The following is a 22,322-nucleotide window of genomic DNA, read 5'->3' as shown; positions in this document are numbered from 1 at the left end:
GCCAGCAACTCTGATGGGGTTGTGAACGTGGTATTCTATTGGAATTAGCATGGCAGATTTAAATTAGGAAGCTAAATAGCAACATTTTCATTTTTTGCTGCAGCTAGAGGAAGCCGGTAAATGTAAGTGATTTAGTTATATGCAGGCCCACTGGAATTATATGGCAGAAAAAGACAAAATTATGAGGCAGGGTTGACCAATTTATGTGGCAAGAAAAGACCAGTTATGAATTTACAACACCATTAGCTCTAACTCAAGAAAATGTGCGACCTATTACATTGCAAATGCTTGTTTAATGCTCTTTCCTTTCATTAACGTCCTTGTAATCTTAGTTTTTTTGAGTGAATTTCTTGTTTTTTTTAAAACATAAAGTTATATTTACTTAACATATGTTAATCAAAGGTGGGGTGTTGGCCTCATGGCCTGCAGCCCAGCCACTGCATCTAGCCATACTGCGGGCCCCCTCCCCGGGACGCTTTGGGCCTAGTGCATTTTTAAAGGGAAGCAGGGCACCCCGCCCTCCCTCTTCCCCCTCCAAGCCTTTTTTGGTCCAGTCCTGCAATATATTTCAGGAGTGAGGGGAGCACGCAAACCCACTCCCCAGGGCGATTTCAGTCCCGGCGATACCAACCCCCAGGGCCCGGCACCATATTTAAATGGAAGGGGATACTCGGCCCCCAAGGACGATTTCAGCCCTAGGGACCCCATCCCCTGGGGCCTTGTGCATTTTTTAGTGAAGAGGGCCCCTCCACGGGCCGATATTGGCCCTGGGGACCCCATCCCTTACTGTGGCACAACCTTACTGTGCATAGGGAGAGGGGGCCATGCAGCTCCCCTCCCTGGGCCAATTTCAACCCTAGGATCCCTACCCTGGGACCTGGCCGTATTGCAATATGGGGGGTGGAGGTATGCAGCCCTCTCCACATGACAATATCTGCTCTGGAGACCCCATCCCCTGGGGCCCAGCCAGCAAAGAGTGGGTGCCTTGGTACCCACCCAGGGCACCCACCACACTATGGTTAGGGACTCTGGGGGAGCCCCAAGGCCTCCGTGGCCAAGTAGCTTCGCCTCCTTTGTCGGCGACAGCAAACACAGGATTCAATATCCATGCTAGTGCAGCCTCTGAAACTGCTATTTCCTGGGACTAGGTACCCTGGATATAGCAGGATGGGGTCCCCTGGGCCATTAATGGCTCAGGGAGGTGACTGTGCCCCTGTCGCACCCCCCACCCCCCCTCCCCTGTTTTTTTCTACGGCAGTCACTGGGGCCGAAATCGGGCCATGCGCCCCCACCCACAGTTTTTTAAGTATTATTTTTCTTTTTTAAAGTCCAGGCCTTGGGGATGTTGACCCCACGGGCAAAATAGGCCTGAGGAGGGGGGCTATGCACGCACTGTCCACCAAACATTTAAATTGCTCCTCCTGGTACCTGGCCCATTTGCGGCGATTTAAAAAAGAAAAACACAGGAGACTGCCCTTGCTGTTTTTTTTTTTGTTGTTGTTTTGCTGCGAATTCCCGTCAAACTTTAAACCCCAAAAAAACATTTTTGGCCCCAGGAAGTTCCTACCCTGCCACCTTGTATTTCTTTTGCTTGGTTTTTTTTTTTTTTCTTTTTTTTTTTTTTTCTTGTGACTCCGCCAGAGTCCCATGATGCCTGCCTGTTGGCACATGGATCCGCGTTTCTAGATATAAATAAATCTTTTTTCTTTAATAACTCCAAAACTACTGAACAGATTTGCACCAATTTGCACTCTTTCTGGACCAAGGTCTAGCTTTCTGCTAAATTGAGTGTAGTTCTGTGCAGCCATTCGGGTTATAGTTCTATCCCAAAGGAAAAGTTCATGCTTAAAACTTATTTTGGGACCACCTTTTTTTTAGGCCCTGGCTTTATGAACCAACCCGAAACTTTTTTAATGACAGCTGAAGTAAGTGGCAAACTAGTTTTGAAAATTCCGTGAAGTTTTGTTTTGTTAAACAGCACTAAAGTTTTTAGCAAAACAATAAACACTTTTCCTATGGGAACTAGGTCCTAACTATAACTGCCTACTGTCAACCGCCAGTAGGTAATACACCAGTATTGATGTGTCCACAACATCTAAATTGGAATGCAGGAGTTCACAACAGCCCCAAGTAGACACAGTGCTGAGGGTGTTTGAGGGCTTTCTGAGCACCAGAAGTTTGAGTGTGTGTCTTGTGGGTGCATAGAGCAAGTGGGAGCCAGAGAGAGATCGGGTTCCGTTCAGCGCCTTTCTCATGTGGGCAGCATAATTAAAGATAAAGAACAAATGTCAGAGGAAGAGATACTTGCAAGACTCAAAGCAGGGAAGAATGTGTTGGCAGATAGCAACTTTGGAAAATCAACCAGTAACACTGCGACTGGGGATAATACTGAAAGGGACTCCAATACAATTCAGAATTTGTTTTAGCAACTAGAAAAGCTGACATAAACTTTTCAAATGGTGGGAGGTGCAGTTCCTAAAGAAATATGTTAAAGTGGGCAGGATCCCGAGGGTTTAAGGATAATGATCTCACCACCTTATGAAAATCCACACCCTGATTTGATTCAAGTATAGGCAGAGTTGAACACATGAGCCTCATAAATATGATGACACTGTTAATCAAGCATGCAACAATTGATTGTGATTCAATTTTGAAAAAAATACAACAAATCGATGAACAACGCTTATGATAAAATATGAAGAGACAAAACTGAAAAAAGCACAAAATATTCAAAGCGTTTAACGTGACAATGAGAATGGCAGAATTTACACCTTTTATCACCGATCTGACAAAATACAAAGAGAACGCCTAGAGGAGGTTAACAAGGTGCGCCAGGACATGTCAATTAGTGATATCAGCTCTGACCCAGGGTCTGAATCAGACCAAGAAGGTACAACGGTGGGCGGACCCAAGACAGTATCGGACAATTTCGTTGTTTACGGTTTGGCAATTTAACAAACCAAAACAGCAATGTAAAGACGCAGGAAACAGAGGAGAGGAGGAAAGGGAAAAGGTGGAAAAAATAATTCTTCAGGGATAACAACACGCAGCCACATGAAACGTTAGAAGACATCCACACAGTAGTTCATTTGACAGATGAACAGTTATCTCAAGATGACATTGGCGTTTTATCTTTAGGACTTTCATTTTGCCCCAGTCCTCCATTTTACTATGTACAATGCAGAATACATTTATTTATGTTTACACAAAAGCTTAAATTCTGGAAGTTTTTTGAAACCCAACAGAGTAAATCAACAACAGTGGCAGCCATCAACAGAAGTCATTACAGCAATTTATTAGCGTCAGACTTGGAGATTATGAGAGGTCTATTTAATTTGGAACATGAGTGAGAATGATATGCCTATTTTGACTGACAATGAGTTACTAAAGGCAATGCAAGTGTGTAGTGAAGAAGTGGGAATACACGTTTTATACCTAGATCTCACTTCATAACAGTCACACCTCATGTCAACATAGATTTGCAGAAAACGTGGTGAATGAATTGAACAGAATGAGGGCTGGCTAAAACTGTATGAAAAGTAGATTAACCCAAAAGAAAGGAAAGTCCATGAGGCAATGGATAACAAATAATGATTGTGTCATACAAGGGTCTGAAAAGAGATAAAATGTGGTGCTGAGGCCAAAGAGAATGTATTTTGAAGAAGCCTCTTCCCAATTAAATATCATATTTGTTATAAAAGAATTACGAGCTTACAATATGAGACTACTAAATAAAAGTTTCTCAAGGAATTAGGTGAGTGATGAGATACAGAGTTAATAAATGTGGATGAGTGTAACTTCTTAAAGGTGGAGCATCCAAGATAGCCTATTTTTTATTTGCTCCGAAAGATACATAAACATAGGGATAAGCCTCCATGTAGACCCATCATATCTGATACAGGCAGCTTGTTTGAGAATGTTTCTAAATATGTAGATTATTTCTTACAAACGTTGGTAATGAACCTACCGTTTTATCTCAAGGGTACTTCGGACTTTTTGAAAAGTGTTTGACATGCAGTGGGATGATGATCTCTTGATGATGTGTTTAGATGTAACTTCATTCTGCACTAGTATCCACCATTAGGATGGCATTAATGCTATGAAGCACATTCTGAGTTCCAGACGATCAGATTAAATGCACGTAATGAACGCTGTTAGAAATTATCAACTGGTGCCTGACATGTAATATAAATAACCTTAACTTGTCATTTAATGGCAGAATTTACACCTTTTCTCGCCGATCTGACAACATTCGAAGAGAATGCCTAGATGAGGTATAGTGCGCCAGGACATGTCAATTAGTAATCTCAGTTCTGACACAGGGTCTGAATCAGAGCAAGAAGGTACAAAGTGGGTGGACCCAAGACAGTATCTGGCGAATTTCGTTGTTTACGGCTTGGTAGGTTAACAAACCAAAACACCAATGAAAAGTCGCAGGAAACAGAGGAGGCAAGGGAAAAAGTGGAAAAGCGAATTCTTCAGGGATTAAAACACGCAGCCGCATGAAACGTTAGAAGACATCCACACAGTAGTTCATTTGACAGATGAACAGTTATCTCAAGATGACATTGACGTTTTATCTTTAGGACTTTCATTTTGCCCCTGTGCTCCTTTTAACTATGTACAATGCAGAATACATTTATTTATGTTTACACAAAAGCTTAAGTTGTGGAAATGTTTTGAAACCTAACAGAGCAAAGCAACAACAATGGCAGCCATCAACAGAAGTCATTACAGCAATGTATTAGCGTTAGACCTGAAGATTATGAGAGGTCTATTTTGTTTGGAACAGGAGAGTGAGAATGATATGCCTATTTTGACTGACGATGAGTTACTAAATGAGATGCAAGTGTGTAGTGATGAAGGCAATTATACACGTTTCAAACCTAGATCTCACTTCGCAACAGTCACACCGCATGTCAACATAGATCTATTGCTGAAAACGTGGTGAATGAATTCAACAGAATGAGGGCTGACTATAACTGTATGAAAAGTAGATTAACCCCACAAGAAAGGAAGCTCCATGGAATAATGGATAAATAATAAAGAACGTGTCATACAAGGGTCTGACAAGGGATAAAATGTGGTGCTTTGGCCAAAGAATGTATTTTGAAGAAGCCTATTTCCAATTAAATGATCACATTTGTTGTAAGATAATTACGAGATTGCAATTTGAGACTACTACAGAAAAGTTTCTCAAGTAATTACGTGAGTTGCGAGGTACAGAGTTAATAAATGTGGAACAGTGTAACTTAAAGGTGGACCATCCAAGGCTGCCTATTGTTTATTTGATCCCAAAGATACATAAAAATAGGGATAAGCCTCAACGTAGACCCATCATATCTGCTATAGGCAGCTTGTTTGAGAATATTTCTAAATATGTAATTATTTCTTACAAACGTTAGTAATGAACCTACCATCTTATCACAAGGGTACTTCGAAAAGAGTGTTTGACATGCAGTGTGATGATGATCTCTTGATGATATGTCTAGATGTAACTTCACTCTACACAACTATCCACCATGAAGATGGCATTAACGCTTTGAAGCACTTTGAGTTCCAGACTGATCAGATTACATGCACGTAATGAAATGCTCTTGAAAATTATCAACTGGTGCCTGACATGTAATATAACACTAATAATCCTAACTTATCATTGACCAGTCACGTCAGCAATACGGCCATGGACTTCTGGATATGAGACTAGGGGTGATAAACTTTAAGCTTACCACCACAGTATGAAGGAAGAGTGTAACAAGAAATGCTACACTCCATGAGAGTTCACATATCACCCCTCTCAAACAAAGTATATCATATGGGGAAACTGATGCAAGCAAAGCGCATTTTAATTACTAAGGAAGCATTTAGCAAAACACAATATGATATGATAAACAGGTTAAGGGCCAGAAGATACACAGAAGCCACACTTACAGCAGCAAAAAGGAAGATAGCTTGAGTGTAAAAGAGAAGAAGTGCTTTTCAAATTGCAAGGTTCGATTTGAACCTGCTTGTGACTTGGTGCACCATTTGGAGGATGTTTAGCTGGGTTTCAAGGAGGCCAGACTACAATTCAGAACAGGAATATGTTTGAAGTTGACTGATGGCCTTGACTTCCGCAGCGAGTTTCAGGAGTATGTTAAGAAGGATAACTGAAGTTTCTTGTTTAGGTAGCTGTCTGAGTGGACTCCCAAGACTTTAGTGACCGCCTGTTTAATGGAAAGTGGTGGGTCGGGAAGAGGAGAGGAGAGGAGTGGTGGTGGAGGGTAGCAAGGTTTTAAGGTGAAGAATTGTGGCACTCGAGTTTAGCTTTAGTTCGGTCATCAAGTATGTAAAGGCTATCTGACTCTCGATTGACTTTGTCTTGGTCGACATATACCTTAAGGTATATACATGCAACATCTGGATAAAGTCATTGGAATGAATGTGGAGATATTGAATAGGCAGTGTAATGGGGGTTGGGAAGGCTTGGGGAATCTCTGCAAGAGATGGTACTAAGCCTGTCTTCTTTGAGTCACAGTTCTCAGTCATCCAGGTATGATATAAATGATTCCACAGTGAATCACATATTTCTGGTCTCTTTCCCGAACCTCTTTAAGAAAGTGATGTTGATCTCAGTGTCAGAGACAGCTGAAATATCTGGATGAATGATCATAGCCATGCATAGGCATCCAATGCTCAGTTAATCTTTCCAGTGATTATAAGAACTGCCTCTGCTTATTTTGGAAGTGAGCTAATCTGGGCGGAGTGTTCTGAGATGCGCTATTGGTATTTTCCCTGGGATCCTTAAGTTTATGTGGAATACTGATAAACCAAAATAGTTACCCATCTCCTCTGAATTCAGAAAGGATAGGCTTCTTCATTATAGTAGTAAACACTGCTTAAATGGTTTGGCCACCACTTTATGGTGAGGGTAGGGGGCTAGCATAGCCATCTATTGGGACATGAAAAATTCCAAAGGCTGCAATGCTTGTGAGAGAGGGTTTCAGAGGGGAATGATAATCTTGTTTCAGGCATTCATGTAGAACTATATTTTGGCGCTGCTTGCGCTGTTTTGCCAGACTATTGTTTTCCCCAAAGATCATGCATAATATACATACAGAGAGGGGACTTTGGTCTGTAGGCTTCGTCCATTGGTCTGTTTACTTGTGATTCCCATTTTGCTTCTGCCCACCACAGAATACAGCATGAGGCAATGGGTCAGCCTGCTTCTATCCATTTTCTCCTTTCACTTTGAGTGACTACACAAAGGGCCTCATTACAAGTCTGTCGGTCTGAATCCTGGACCGCCAGACCCATGGGGAGGAGACCGCCGCAAGGCTGACAGGCTCCTCAGCAGCCTCATTACAAGCTTTTCACTGGGCTGACTGGTGGAATCCTAAAAAATCAGAGGTTTCCGCCAGTCAGCCTAGTGGAAACCATGCGACGGTATTGGCCTCTGCTCTTCATGCAGCCGAGGCCAGTGCCGTCGCAGAGTATGCTCCGAGCACCCTCGGAATGCACACTGTCTGCTGTAGCAGACAGTGTGCATTCCGAGGGTGCTTGGCAGGGGTGCACCTGCACTGCCCATGACATGGTCGTGGACATTGCAGGGTACCCCCCTGCGGCCCCCAGCACAGACTTTCAGCCAGCCTTTTCCATGGAAAGGTTGGCAGAAAGTGAAGTCGTGATCAGCATGGCTTTAAGCACCATTGTGTCTAGGCATGACTCCGATTGTTGCCTACCCGTCGGAATCTACGATCCTGACAATGGTGCTGGTCAGACTGCCAGGGTGGTATTAGGCAGTCGGATCGTCTGGCATGCTGTGGTTCCATCTGCCACCGTGGGTTTGGCGGTGCTCGGAACGCCAAACTCATAATGAGGCCGTGAAATCTGTGCATTGGTCATCAGTATAAAAACTGTTCTTTTCGGCTCATTCACAAAGCTGGTTCATAGTGTACTTTTTATAACTTAATTTATGTTTTATATTAATTTTAAATACCATTTGTTTATTATACTTTCAACCCTTTTTAGAACTTATGTTATAAAGTGTTTAACATTGTAACTGACGGCAATTTGAGTGCTTGGATAGGTGGTGATTTTTCTTATTTCCTTCAGAAATAATAATAGGATGTGTGACGCTATAGAAAGGTTTTTTGTTTCCAAAACACACAGCATGAGATCAGGAAAAGGCCGCTTTTGTCCTCAGTGGTGGGGCAACTGGTGATATCCCAGAGCAGATGCATACATACAAAGAATACAGGCCTTTAAAAAGAGAGTGCAGCTAATATAGAAGAATCTTCTTACATTGCCACAGGACCCTTCATGGCTTCACAAAGAGTGGCAAGAGGACAAACAGTTAGGGTCACAGAGCAATATACTCTGACTTGTGTGCCAAGTCCCTTAGGTGTTGAGTTACAGCTTCTGATAGCTGATAAGCTAGGGGCGTGGCAAGGAGCCGTGAGATGGCACTTGATTTTTAGGATCTTCTGCTGTGTGGCCTAGGATTCGACATGAACTGTTGCATTCTGTGTCCTGCGGGCCCGTATGCCTACGGGATTGTGATGGGGGGAATGAGCGGCGCCTGGAAAGCTGTTTATTAGCCCCAGAGACCACTATCTGACTGGTGTGCTGGCTGCAGCCTGCAATTTCATGAACAGGCCTAGGGCAGCTGTAAACACATCCCTCCACCAGCCTTCGGACTGCAGAAGGGAGGCATTGGAGGCTTCTGGCGGCTCTGGCCTTAATTGGCCACAGGTTGGTTGCTTATCCTGCTGCGCTACAGCCTGGTGTGGGGTGTCTTTCTTGGGCCACGACACTGAAGCACAGCCCTGGACCCTGAACTACTGTAACAGCTCAGCACCGCAGTGAGTACATGTGCGGTCATTGACTCCGGCATTGTGGTAACCCCTTCCCCCCCCATCCAAGGACTTATGTTGTGTACTGAGGCTCCTCCTCCCTATGTGCCTCCTGACTGGAGAGTCATTTTGCTGCTGGGCGATTAATTACAGCTGCCCGGGGGCATGGTCAGCAGCCTAACAGCCCAACATGGCAGTCACAATCTAGCGAGGCTTTCGACCCCGAGCCGCCTTCCCCACAAATCTGTCATCATCCATAAAACGATTTGTGCTCCTCTGTACCCTCTGTGACCCCAGCAACAGGAACTCACCCGGTGGGGAGTCTTGCCTCCACCCAAAGGACCAGTTTACAACCTGCCCGCCGCCGGCATCTGTGGCTAGAGCCTTTCCGCAACCAGCCTATTGAGACTGCGAGGCATGGCCTGACTGGAGGTGGAGTGGACTGCCTGTTGAGGAGCCCCGGCAGCTGGAGTATCTCCAGTGCCAGCACCAGACTTGAGAGTGGATTGCAATGAGTGCCCCCACGTCCCTGGACATCCCGGGCCTGTAGGCCCACCACCCGCGCCTCACATCGGAGAGATTTGTGCTTCGCCCTCCACCTACCGCTTGGGTGGCTGATCGAACGGCTTGTGGGGTGTTGTGGCAGGTGGGGGGGCAAAACCCGTAGCCACCAGCCAAGAGCGATCTGCCCCTCTCCTGCCGCTGATGTCTGCGGCCGAGACCCTACCGCGCCCAGCCTGCCCTACTGTGTCGGCGGCAATTCCATCTGGGCAAGGCAGCCAGCCTCACTTGAGGACCCAGCTAAATAACAGACCTCAGCGCACGCACCTGGCTAACGGAAGGCCTGAGGTGAGAGCCCCGCGTCCCCGACAATACCGGGCAGACAGACCTTCCGAGGGAGGGACAGGCGCCACTACCACTGCCGGCGATGGGTTGATCGGACAGCACTGTGTAAAGGACGACGCAGGTGAGGGGGCCAGCTTCGCGCCATCAGGAGTATCCGATTAAATTGGGGCTCCCTGCTCACTCCTCTACCCAACTGGTGATTGGCGCTCTTGTCTGGACTGCATGTTTTCTTGGAGTGGGAGATCCTGCGCTGCAGATGACTCATCAAAGAAGGCTTGAGGGTCGGTCTAGATCCAGAAGGATTCCCCCCCCAACCCCCACCCCCGCCTCCCAGACACATGGTATAAAAAAAATGGTACCCCTGGATTTGAGGCCTTGAGAACCAACTGGGCCGTGCTGTACCAGGAGCCGTGGAGAGACTTGCCCCTACTTCCCCAATCCCCCCCCCCCAGGAGGGGCCCTTGGCAGACTTGTGGTGGACACAAATGAGGACACTTCCCCCAAATCACAGCCCGGGCGGATGAAAGCACGCTCTGCCTGGCGCCAGCCCTGGCCCCTCGCTCATAACAAAACCTGACCCCTTTATGGCTATCCGCCTGATCTACAGCGCAGCGGATTGTGGTGCCCACCTGTTACTGAGTTACCTGGGACAACATGACCTCGGAGAACAGACATGACGGGAGGAAAGGACGGGAAGGAAACTCAACAGAACAAGATGGATAGATAAGCAAACCCCACAGGTTCCCCCAGGTTGAACGGCACCTCTGTTTCTGAGAGTCAGCCACCTACCAGCGAAGAAACAACCTAACCGACCCTTACTGTCCTGGCCACCATCCATAGTAAAAAAGGGACACAGAAGCCCAAACTGGACTCTATGTTGGCAGAGCGGTCACTCCTTCAGGCAGAAGTCAATAAAGAAAAGACCCGGCTTAGAGAAACAACAACAATCTCCGATAATATGACAGCCCTCCAACAGCTAGTGAACACAGCACAGAAATAAAAAATGCTTTCATTCTGGCTCGCTTGGAAGACATGGAAGGGAGATCTAGGAGGAACAATCTGCACCACATGGGGGTGTCCGAATGGGCAGACCAACCAACCACACAGAACTTTATCACAAATGTCCTACAACCTAAGGGTCACTCTGAAATCTTTTCTAGCGAACAAGCTCACAGGGTGCCAAGAACCATTATAGTATTCATTTCCAAAGGGATAGAGATGTGATACTACAGGCGGCCTGGCGCACCCCGGACCTGAAATTTGACAATGCCTCTATCAGCCTATACCCAGATTTCACTCTGAGTGCAACAACAGCTACGCAGTTTTACAGAGGTCAAGAAGGAACTCCGAAAGAGCGAGATTAAATATATGATGAGTTTTCTGGCAAAGTTGCTAGTACTACTGTGGTAATTGACCTGGAAGGATATTATGTTTTGATGGAGGGGCAACTGAATGGTTGACCTGTCTTATTGGGAAGTATATATGCTCCTAGGGTGGCACAATCAGCCTTCTTCACACACACACACACCTAGACTATCGTGACCAAATGGCCACATGTTCTGTGGGTTTTTGGGGGTGACTTTAAAGACGTACTTGACCCACAACTAGGCAGTTCGCACCTCTCCTTGTCGACTTCCCCTATTGTTACGACTGCTGCCCATTTCTCACAATGGCTAGCACATTTGTCACTAATAGTTGCTGGTGCACGCTTCATCCAGACACAAGGTAATATTCATACTGCTCACCCCCTCATGACTTGCATATGAGACTGGACAACATCCTCTGTCACCGTGCCGTCCAGCTGCAGCCTATTGTGGCTTAAGATTTAGGAAGGACATTCTCAGACCACAGACCACTTTTGATACACTTTGAATAGGGGTGGGAGGGTGATATGTCTCCAGTTCCCACTTGTCGACTACAGTCTTCTGTGTTGGAAGACCAATGACGCACAAGAGAAATTATCACACTATTTGTCTGAGAATTGGGGCACAGCTACTTCCTGTCCAGTGAGGTGGGAGGTGCCAAAAGTTGTGTTACATGGTCATTGTATCTTTACTGTGGTGGGAGTCAGCGTAGACCTACATAGGGAACTGATGCAAATTTGAAGCCTCTCTTGGAACACTAGAAGTCGCAGTTAATACTAACCCAGAAAACTGACGTACGTTAACTGCAGCCTGGATTTCAGAGCATACCAGACCAAAATTCCAGCGGAAGGAAATAGGTTGAGTTTCCTACTAGCATGGCTCCTGCAAAGCGCAGCCCCTATAGCATCTACCCCTGTGATTAGACAGACCCCAATATATCTACTTACTAACCAATTAGACATACATGATGCATTCGCCACACACTATCAAGCTTTATACACTTATCCTCTTGGAGATAAGACACAATCTGTCTGCGATTTCCTCACCAAGATTACATTGCCAACTATTGAGCCCCTGGTCAGAGAAGAACATGCCCATTACATTACAAGAAATACGGGCAGCTACAATGGGTACGACCACCTGCAGGACCATCAATCAGCGCGGCTTGTCACCCAAGTGAGTATCCAGGTCCTTGCTGCAGGTGTTATTCTAACAGTCCATTTTCAACCTCTTTCTAAAGGGATCAGTGAAGGTGCGGAGGTAGAGGGGAAGGGTGTTCCAGGCTTTTGAGGCGAGGTGGGAGAAGGAGCGTCCTCTGCAGCGGGTTTTGTAGGCATGGGTCAGAAGCTTGAAGTGGCATCTTTTCTGGATCTGGAGCCAATGGTGGTCCCTCAGGTGCTGGATGAGGTGGATTCTCTTGTGCAGGTTGAAGATCAGTCTGACAGCTGTGTTCTGGATTGTCTGGAGTCTTTGCATGAGTTTGGTGGTTGTGCCTGCGTAGAGTGCATTGCCATAGTTCAGTCAGCTGGTGATGACGGCCTGCGTCACTGTCTTTCTCGTGTCGATGGGGAGTCACTTAAAAAATCTTGTGGAGTGTGTGGAAACAGGCTGAGGAAACTGCATTGACCTGCTGTTTCATGGAGAGTTCGCTATCGAGGATGATGTCGAAGTTGCAGGCGTGTTCTTTCAATGTAGCTGCTGATGGTGTTGGGTCTGAGTGACCTTGGTCCATCTGCGGAAGGGGGGGCTCTGGTGCTGAGTGACCTTGGTCCATCTGCGGAAGGGGGGGCTCTGGTGCGGATGGGGGGCGGTGCGAGGGAGTCCAGCGAGGGTTAAGTGTACGATGGAGTGGTCCGACCAAGTGAGTGCCAAGGTGTGCCTGTACCTTATTCTGTTGCTGGACGTGAATATGGGGTCCAGCTTGTGTCCTGCTTTCTGCGTGGCATCAGTGACGAACTGCTTGAGGCCATTGTTGTTTAGTCTTTCCAGGAGGTCGGTGGAGTTGGTGTCCATGGCGTCTTCCAAGTGGAAGTTGATCTCTCCCTGGAAGATCTAGTCCTCGGATTCAGTGGTGAGCGGGGTTGTGAATTCAGTGATGGTTTCACTGAGGCCACTTCTTGGTCCTGGTGGCCCGTACGCGAGGGTGCCTCCAATGGTGGTGTTGTCATTGGAAGCTGTACGATTTATGTGGTTTTGTCATTGGTGATGGTGCAGGTGATCGATTCCTTGTGTATGATGGCAATGCCGCCTCTGTGACTGTTGGTGCAGTCGCTGTGTCACATTTTGTAGCAAGGCGTGCTGCCCTCAGGGGATAGAATGTTATAAAGCATAGAAACACCTGCTAGCTCCTAAACTCCTTGAGCTGTACCAAGCTGCGCTGGCGAAAGACCTCCTTCACTGTCACTCCAAGAGCCCCTCCTTGTCTCTCTTCTCAAACCTGATAAGAACCCTTTAGAATTGACCTCATACTGTCCACTTTCTCTGCTGGGCCCTGACCATAAACTACTGAGCAAAATTATAGCAACCCGACTCCTTGAGCATTTGCCCACACTCGTCCATTCGGATCAAAACGGCTTCATCCCGAGTAGATCCAGCATGCTCAGCTTCTGCTGGTTACATAGAGTAATGGAGCTCTCTCCCACCCAATGGCCTTACGCCGCTTGTATAGTGTTAGACTAAGACAAGGCATTTGACACACTGGAGTGGGAGTATGTTTTCTACCTTAACAGCCTTGGGTATCATAGGCTACCTACAGAGGCTTATACGCCTTTGGTACACAGAACCCACAGCCTGGGTGAAGATCGGGCAGTGCATCTCCAACTTGTTTCCAGTGAGCAAAGAGATGTGACAGGGCTGCTCCTTGTCTCCCCTTCTCTTCGCCTTGGCTACAAACCCTCTAGCACAGAGGTTCCAACAACAGGCTGGGATGCGGGTCAGTTCACTAAATAGAGAAGTACATACAGTTTTGCTATATGCAGACGATGTTTAAATTTATATACGTGACATTAGGAACGGCATATCCGACATCATGACTATCCTTTCGGAATATCGAGCAGCTTCTGACCTGTGAGTAAACTAGGCCAAATTCTGTCTATTCCCCCTACATCCAAACTGTCCACCACAGCATTTATAATTGGACACACACACCGTCTGCACTGGGAGCCTTGCACATTCCGCTGCTGAGGCCTACACATATACCGCAAGACTCAAGATCTCTTAAACTGAAATCTCACCAAAGCCATTGCTTCCCTCTGCCCCCAAACGGCCTTTGGAGTATTCTCCCGCTCATAGTCCGGGGGAGTGTCTCCCTCTCCAAAATGGTGATGCTTTCCTGTTTACCGTATTACTTTCACAATCTCCCTCTGCACATTACTCAAGTTTTTCATATGCTTCATGCCACACAAGGTAGCTTTAATTTGAACAAAGGAAGACACCGAGTTGCGCTGCGCAAATTACAACTACTTGTGGACAAACTGGCCTGGGGGGGCCCCAACTTCGAGCACTGTTACCTAGCCTCAGAACTTCAGTGGCCTGCTCGTTGACTGGCGGGACCCCTGTTGGAGGAATTGGGACTGGCCATGCACGACGGGTGGTAGAGGAGGCATTCCTTTCTCAAGCAAATCCCCCACATAACTCCGTTATTTACTGTGCATAGCTCATGACAGTTATCGGTGGTGCCTGTGACTCATGGCATCTATCCCGCTATATTCTCCCGAAATTAGGCTTGATTCCATTAGCACGTTTCCTGTCATGATAGGAAGGGAGGGCCTCCTGTTATGTGAGGCTGCAAGAGAAGGCACTCTTGGGGCTGTTCCACAACGGTGCTCTTGTGCCCTTTGAGCAGCTACGAACAGACAGCGACATACCGACAAGACATTTCTTGAAACATTATCGACTATTGGCTGCCTTAACACAAGTATGGCACATTACAGACTCTGAACCAGTACAACACCCGTTAATATACACGCTCCATGCTGTAAGGCAGTGATCGTCACTTGATTAGTTGGTTTACCCACCCCTTAGTGGTAGCCGTAGTAATGAGGGTACTCGAATTAGGGCGTGTTTTATCACTTTTGTATTAGATATCATAAATAGTGCATGCTGGTTTTAAAATTAAAAACATGTGATTCTGTGTCGTTAACATTTTCCCTCACAGCCGGTGCATTTGATAGCAAGTTTGTTTTTCTTTTCAGACTACTGCGCAAGTAAATTTGCAGCAATTGGGTTTGCTGAGTCTATCGCTCTGGAAATGCTAGCTCTTGGGAAGAACGGTGTAAAAACCACAATTGTTTGTCCTTACTTCATAAACACGGGGATGTTTGATGGATGCGCTTCCAAGTAAGTTCGTATTGACTAAGAATCTTACAGTGTCTGCCGAGCTATCCTTTTTTGTTGCACATGTAGCCAGAAATTAGTTTTCGTTTTCTTTTAGTAGTGGAAATGAAAAGGAGTGTGATCAGGATGGTAATGAAAACATAGTTTTTGTATTCCACTTTTATACCAGATGTCTGTTTATTACTTTCTCTTTTCTTGCTTCAACTTTACGCTTGTGTTTTTCTTGTAATAAACATTTAGGATTTAGGGTTCTAAAAAATGCATGAGTTGCTTATGACAGAACACTGAAGTTTCATACTTAATCCCGGTCTTTGAGTGCAGAACTTCCCCTTGAGAGTTTAACCATTTATTTAAAGTGCAGTCCAAAGTGACCTTTTAAGGATGGGTATGGATATTGCAAACTGGCGCTAAGTAATAGCTTAATTCAAACAGGCAATTGGGTGTGTAGTACTTTATGCTGCGTCTCACCTTACTAATGTTATGTAGTGCGTCTTGTGCCTTTGTAAACGGGGAAGAAGCATTTGTCCTTAGATAATTATGGTTTGGCTCGACAGCGCAGCTGTTGCCAGACAATTACATGAGCATTACTAGAGAGAAGATTTGGCTTCACCCACATATTAGGAGCCATGAGTGCGTTCTTTGTTTGTACAGAAGTTGTTTCCTTCCACAAAAAAGTGCTCGCCCTCTACACATCTGTCATAAGTTTGATTATCCAGCCACCAGAGGTTGAACTTTCAGGGCACGCACATGACAGTGCTTCTACTATAATGTCTTAGATAACTGGATAATGCATGGTGTTTCTCAGGCAGCATAGATGGGAGGAGGCAGTCCTTATAAACCACGCATGGATTTTTAGGTCTGGCTTGGCAGTGCATTTATAAGCTACACGATGAATAGGCAATGCTTTTTTTTTTAATGTATTTTTTTAGTTTAATTAAGATTTCCTTTTTCATAGTGCTCTGCTTTAGGTTTGTTTTATGTTATTACGGAGTTAGAATGAAGCTGGTTTCATTGATTGGTTTCATTGATTTTCATAAACTGAGCTTCTCCGGAAAAATTCGGACGTTTTCAGCAGAGCTGAACTTTCCTGACATATCAAGGTGGACAAGACACAGTTTGGCCCCTACCCTTTTATTGCGTTATCATTAAATGGCAGCATGATGGGAAAATAAGAGGGAAATGTGGAAGGTGAGGGAACAGGAGAAAGGAGAAATATAGACTTCAGAAAAATTGTTCAAACACTTTTTTTTTTTTTTAGCCAGGTTAGAGTGTTCTACAGGCTTCTTCTTTGCCAGTGCTCCTCTGAAGGTTAGAGCCCCCCCCCCCCCCCCCCCCCCATTATCGTCGTCCCACTCCAAGTCCTTGCAACGATCAGGTAAGTCGAGCCACAATAAGTCATAGAAGAAGAACAGTCATTCTTCAACTTCACCCTCTCTGTCTGTCGGTTGACAAGACAAGGGAAAAGGAGCGTCGTTGTTCTAGGCCTTCATCCTCAGGGCCTGCATCTGGCTCGCCTCCCCAAGTTTTTGAGAGCTGGAGTGACCCCTGCCCAACTCGGGGAGTTATGAGGCCCTGCACCTCACCTTTGGGCAGTCTGACTCCACTGGAGTGCCTTTGGGCCCTGTAGGGTTGGAAGGGGCCCCCTTGGTTTAGGCACAGACAGCTCCTGGCTTGGCTCCTGGGGGTACCCATGGGTCCATTCCTGGATCAAAACCTGTATTATTCGTGCATCCATGACCTTCTCCAATGCCGGTTCCCATGTCGACACTCCCGACATTGCCCATGGCCCTAGGAGGCATCAACCCCATCCTGATTGCTGACTCCACCACGGAGCGGGACCAGCATCTGCGACACCGAATCAGACTTCAACAGTGTCCTTGAACCCTCTGTTGGATCCTGACCCTTACTCTTATGAGTTGGGGTTATGGTGAGCAATGGGTGGGGTCACTGGACCCTCTAGAATACCAGCTACAAACCCCTTTGGACTGGTGTATGGGCCTGGGTGAAGCCAGTGGTCTGGATACATCCCCGGACACCGGCATACTTTCTCCCCCTACAGTGGCTATGGAGGAGGGAGCATCCTATTCCATGGTGGTACGAAGAGCGACAGAGGTCCTGGGCCTTGAGCTGCCTTCGGTGGCAGTCAGGACTAACCTCCTGACAGAAGTGCTTCAGCCTGGGGCCTCGAACCCCTATTGTCCTTCAATGAAGCCCTTACAGATGTCCTGCTGGGTATCTGGTGCAAATGCAGCACAGGGGCTCCTGTGAACAGGACTATTGCCCTTCCCTGGAAGCTTGGTTACCCAAGCCTGTACATCCTAGGGCACGTTCCCTTCCACACCCCTGGATAGAGAATCCAAGAGGCTGGGCCAACTTGGGAATAAGATGCTTCTTCCTCCAGTCCATGAACACCGCATGCCTTTTGAACTGGTACTCTCACATGCTGTAGGATATAGTTGCGCAAGTGCTACCACAGATCCGAGAGGAGGCCCGAGGTGTACTCTTTCAAGTTGTTACTGATGGGAGAGACACAGCAAAGTGCACAATCAGATGTGGACTAGACACAAACAACTCACTGGACAGAGCAGTTGCATCGACAGTGGCCCTGAGGCCCCAGGCCTGGTTGAGGACATCTGGCCTTTTTGGGGATGTCCAAGCCAATCTTCTGGACATGCCCTTGATGGCACCCATCTCTTCGGAGACAATGCAGACTCTGCGCTCAAGCGCTTCAAGAATTCTTGTGCTATAGCCAGGTCCCTGGGCCTCACTGCGGCCCCTTGCCCCCGCTCCTCAGTCTGCTCTTTGCCCCCTATGTGGCTAAAGAAGGGGTGTCCCACCACGTTCGTTTCACTCAAGCCACTGTGCCACGCTTGCTGCCTAGCCTCTGCATGCCTGGGTATGTGGAATTATCCGTCCTTGTGGTTCAGGGAGTCAGCGGTCTGGCCAGTCCACTGCCCCACCTGCAACTACCTCCAAACCTTCCAAGTCAGGCTACTCCCCACTGCGGACCAGCCGAAGGCAGGATTCCCCATCACCTGCTCAGCTGGCAGTCCATCACGTCAGAGGGGGGCTTTTGCAGGTAGCAACTGAACAACTAATATATATATATATATATATATATATATATATATATATATATATATATATATATATATATATATTCTAAACAACTAACAAACCATAAAAACCAAAAAGAAAACCTTACCTTAAAATTAGTTGTTCAGGCAATTGTTATTCAGGCACACTTGTTGTTTAGACAGTAGTTGTTCAGTACTTAGTTGTAGAGACTTTTTAGTTGTTTAGCAGTAGTGGTTCAGGCAAGTAGTGGTTTAGACCTAGTTGTTCAGGATGTTTCCCCCCAAAAAGGACAATGACCTCCATCCTATCCTAGACCTTCAGTCTTTCAATCCCTTCCTCAAAAAGGAGAAGTTCCAAATGCTCACTCTGGCTCAGGTTCCATCTGCCTTGGACCCAGGAAACTGGATGGTAGCGTTGGACTTGCAGAACACTTAATTCCACGTTCCTGTAGTGCCTGCCCACATACATTACTTGCGGTTTATGGTGGGCCACAAGCACTTTCAGTTCACTGTGCTCTCCTTTGGCCTTACCAACGCCCCTTGGTTGTGTTCACCAAGGTGATGGCAGTGGTTGTAACTCATCTAAGCAGATTAGGGGTTTCAGTCTTTCCCTATCTCGACAACTGGTTATTAAAGGTGGACTCGCCCCAGCCTTTTATCTCCCACCTCCAGACTACAGTGGACCTCCTGCATTTCCTGGGGAGCACTATAAACGGGCTAAAGTCGCAGTTTGGAAATTATCCACTCAAGAGGCAAGTCCAGGATATTCAGGCTATGATACCAATGTTTTAGCCTCTGTCCTGGATTTCAGTAAGAATGAAGCTGAGCCTGCTGGTGACACATACCAGATGGCATATGCAGGCTCTGGAGTGGAACCTGAAGTTCCGGTGGGTGCAGCATCACGGGAATCTTTCTGACATGGTCCAGATCGCAGAGGGAACTGTGCGAAATCTGCAGGGGTGGCTAACAAACTGTGATTGGGTCACAGCCAGATCCTTCTCCTTCCCCCAACCAAATCAGACAATAGTGACAGATGTGTCACTCCTGGGATGGGGCAGCCAGCTGGGAGAGGCAGAGATGAGCGACATCTGGTCTTTGGTGGAGTCTGGACTCCACATCAACCTGTTGGAGCTCCAGACGATCAGTCTAGTATTGAAAGCCTTTCTTCCCTCTCAAAGGCAAGGTAGTGCAGGTGTTCATGGACAACACCACCGCCATGTGGTACTGTAACAAGCAGGGCGGCGTGGGGTCATGGACCTTTTGTCAAGAGGCTCTGCGCCTCTGGACACGGCTGGAAAAGCATCCCTGATGGTTCAACTTCTGACCGGCTCTCTGAACATCAGAGCAGACAAACTCAGCCGACAATGCTTGGTTTATCACGAATGGCTTCTCCATCCGTAAGTGACACAAGGTCTCTCGCAGCAGTGGAGCAGTATTGTGCATTGGAGTTTCCAAGGCGGCACTCACTCTGCAACACTTTTCGTCTTGAGTGGAGCTCAGGCCTCCTGCAAGCCTTTCCACCCATACCACTTCTGCCCAGAGATCTTAAGAAGATCAAGAATTACCAGGCCCAAGTAATCCCTGTGGCTCCTGACTAGGCACGAAGAGTCTGGTATCCAGTGCTATCGAGCATAGCTATTAATCCTCCAGTCAGAGTGCCCTTTTGGGAGGATCTTCTATCGCAGCAGCAGGGGAGGGTTCTCCACCCAAACCTGTCCAGTCTCCCCCTTCTTGCATGGAAATTGAGTGGCAGCAGTTGACAGCTTTTGACCTTCCCCGCAAAGTCTGTAATGTTATCTTGGCAGTCAGGCATCCCCCCCACCAAAACATTATATGCCTGTTGTTGGAAGAAATTTGTGGAAAGGTGCACAGACAAGTCTGTTGACCCCCTTCTCTGCCCCTCTTTTCAAGGTTTTATTATTCAGGCTTTCGTTTGCCCAGCAGGGCTCTGCTTTGGGCACTCTCAAAGCTAATTTTTCTGAAATCTCTTCTTTCTTAAGGGCTGCCTGATCAGCCTTCTTCGTTTAAATCTTCTATTGTAAATATGTTCCTTAAAAGCCTGACATTCTGACATTCCTGACGTGTGCGCCTTTTGAGCCTCTCCACAATTGTCCTGGAAAGCTTCTCACTTTGAAAACAACCTTACTTGCGGCCATTACATCTGTCCACAAGATGAATGAGCTGCAGGCATTGTTATCTAAGTCACCATACCTTTCCATCTGTCCTGGCAAAGTGGTGCTTCGCACACAGTCCTATTTTCCTCTGAAAGTGGTTACGCCTTCCATGTATGCCAATACATCACCCTGCCTACTTTTTATGCACCCCTATGTCCTTCTAAGGAAGAGGAGAAACTCCACCACCAGTACACCAAAAGTGCGTTGGCATTCTACCTTGATCATACCAAAGAGTTCCGGGTGGATTATCAACTCTGTTGCTTAATTGGGTGCAACGAAAGGTCGGGCAGTGCAGAAGAGCACCATTTCCAGATGGGTTGTACACTGCATTTAACTGTGCTACGCATTGGCTAAGAAGCAACCCCCCCTGATGGCTTTGGTGCTCTTTCTACCAGAGCTAAAGTTGCAGCCACTGCATTAGCACACCGAGTTCCGGTCCTGGATATCTGTCAGTTAGCAACATGGGTGTCCCTGCACATGTGTACCAAACACTACTGCCTGGACTGTCAGGCTCGTAGGGGCGGGCACTTTGCCTGATTAGTCCTGCAGGTATTTTTAATAGGATCTTGTTTTGTAGACCCACCTCCAGGGATGGTATTTCTTTGGTATCTATTCTAAAATAAGGAATCTGCAACTAGGGTGTCCCTATCAGATGGACAAGTTATTTACCTTTGGTAATGTTTAATCTTCTCCTCTTGGTGGCTTGGTTATCATTTTAGTGACCTGCCATCTTATGTCATCCTCATGACCTTTCTCGTATAGTATTCTATCAGTAGTGTTTGCAGACTTACTGTCAATCATCCTCCTTTGTTGCCCTGTCCTTGTTTGGATCTTTGAGTAGTTTAATCCACAGAGATTTTGTCACATGGGCACCAGAGAAAGCGAATTACGAATCTGGATATAGAGTTTGGAAAGATTTTCAAATCTTGTGTTACATGTTTGAGGGTAAATGTTTTTATTTTGTTTGTGAATGCCAAACTGGTGCCACGTTTATAGTAGCCCAGTATGTCTGTCAACTCCCAACGTGTAGTTATGGCGTTGTTTGTCATATTTAATGACATCCCAGAGTGTGAAACATGACCCCTAGTGTCATTCCGTCTTTTAAAGGTTAACGTAAGGACATCCAAAGTATAGTTACCTGTTCTTAATATAATCCATTTTTAAAGATATTTACAATCTTGTTCATATGGGCCAAACCATTGTCACACATAGAAGTATGGATTTCTATTTTTATAGCTGTTTTGACAAGTGTGCAGGAATATCCCCTTGCCTGTAGTCACTCTGTTAAGACCCCGGCTTCAGTTTTACTGTAGCTCACATTCCTATTAGGCATACTGGGCGGTTCTTCTTTTTTTCCTGAAGTGTTGCTACAGAAGCTTAATTGCAGCTTTTCCTAGCTATTAGTGAAGGAAAGTCTCTATTTTATTAAGGACACAGAGTCCTAATGAAGTTTCTTTCCTTGCTTAGATTGAATAGCAGCCAAGATATAAACAACTATATTTCCCATGTTTTACTTGGAGAAACCACCAATGAAACAAATGAGTAGCAGTCCAATCAACATGAAGGTCACTTTTAAATACTACTAAGAGTAACAAGCCCTCTTTTCTTGTGGAAGACTATCAACTTAGACTATTGAAATATGGGAATAATAATCAAAGCAATGTCCAAAGTCTAGAGTAAAGTGAAAAACTC

At 46.3% G+C, this 22,322-nt stretch overlaps 1 protein-coding gene across 1 annotated transcript in view; it reads left to right on the top strand.

Annotated features, from left to right (window-relative positions):
• The window catches only part of SDR16C5 (short chain dehydrogenase/reductase family 16C member 5), a 211,694-nt gene that overhangs the window by 138,427 nt on the left and 50,945 nt on the right, over window positions 1–22,322 (top strand). Inside the window, exon 5 of the mRNA XM_069220207.1 lies at window positions 15,238–15,382. Within this exon, the coding sequence (XP_069076308.1) occupies window positions 15,238–15,382 (145 nt within the window). The remainder of the gene's footprint in view (window positions 1–15,237; window positions 15,383–22,322) is intronic.

The sequence above is a fragment of the Pleurodeles waltl genome, chromosome 2_2 (genome assembly GCF_031143425.1).
Source record: "Pleurodeles waltl isolate 20211129_DDA chromosome 2_2, aPleWal1.hap1.20221129, whole genome shotgun sequence".
Lineage (NCBI taxonomy): Eukaryota > Metazoa > Chordata > Amphibia > Caudata > Salamandridae > Pleurodeles > Pleurodeles waltl.
This window is presented reverse-complemented; position numbering and strand designations above follow the sequence as displayed.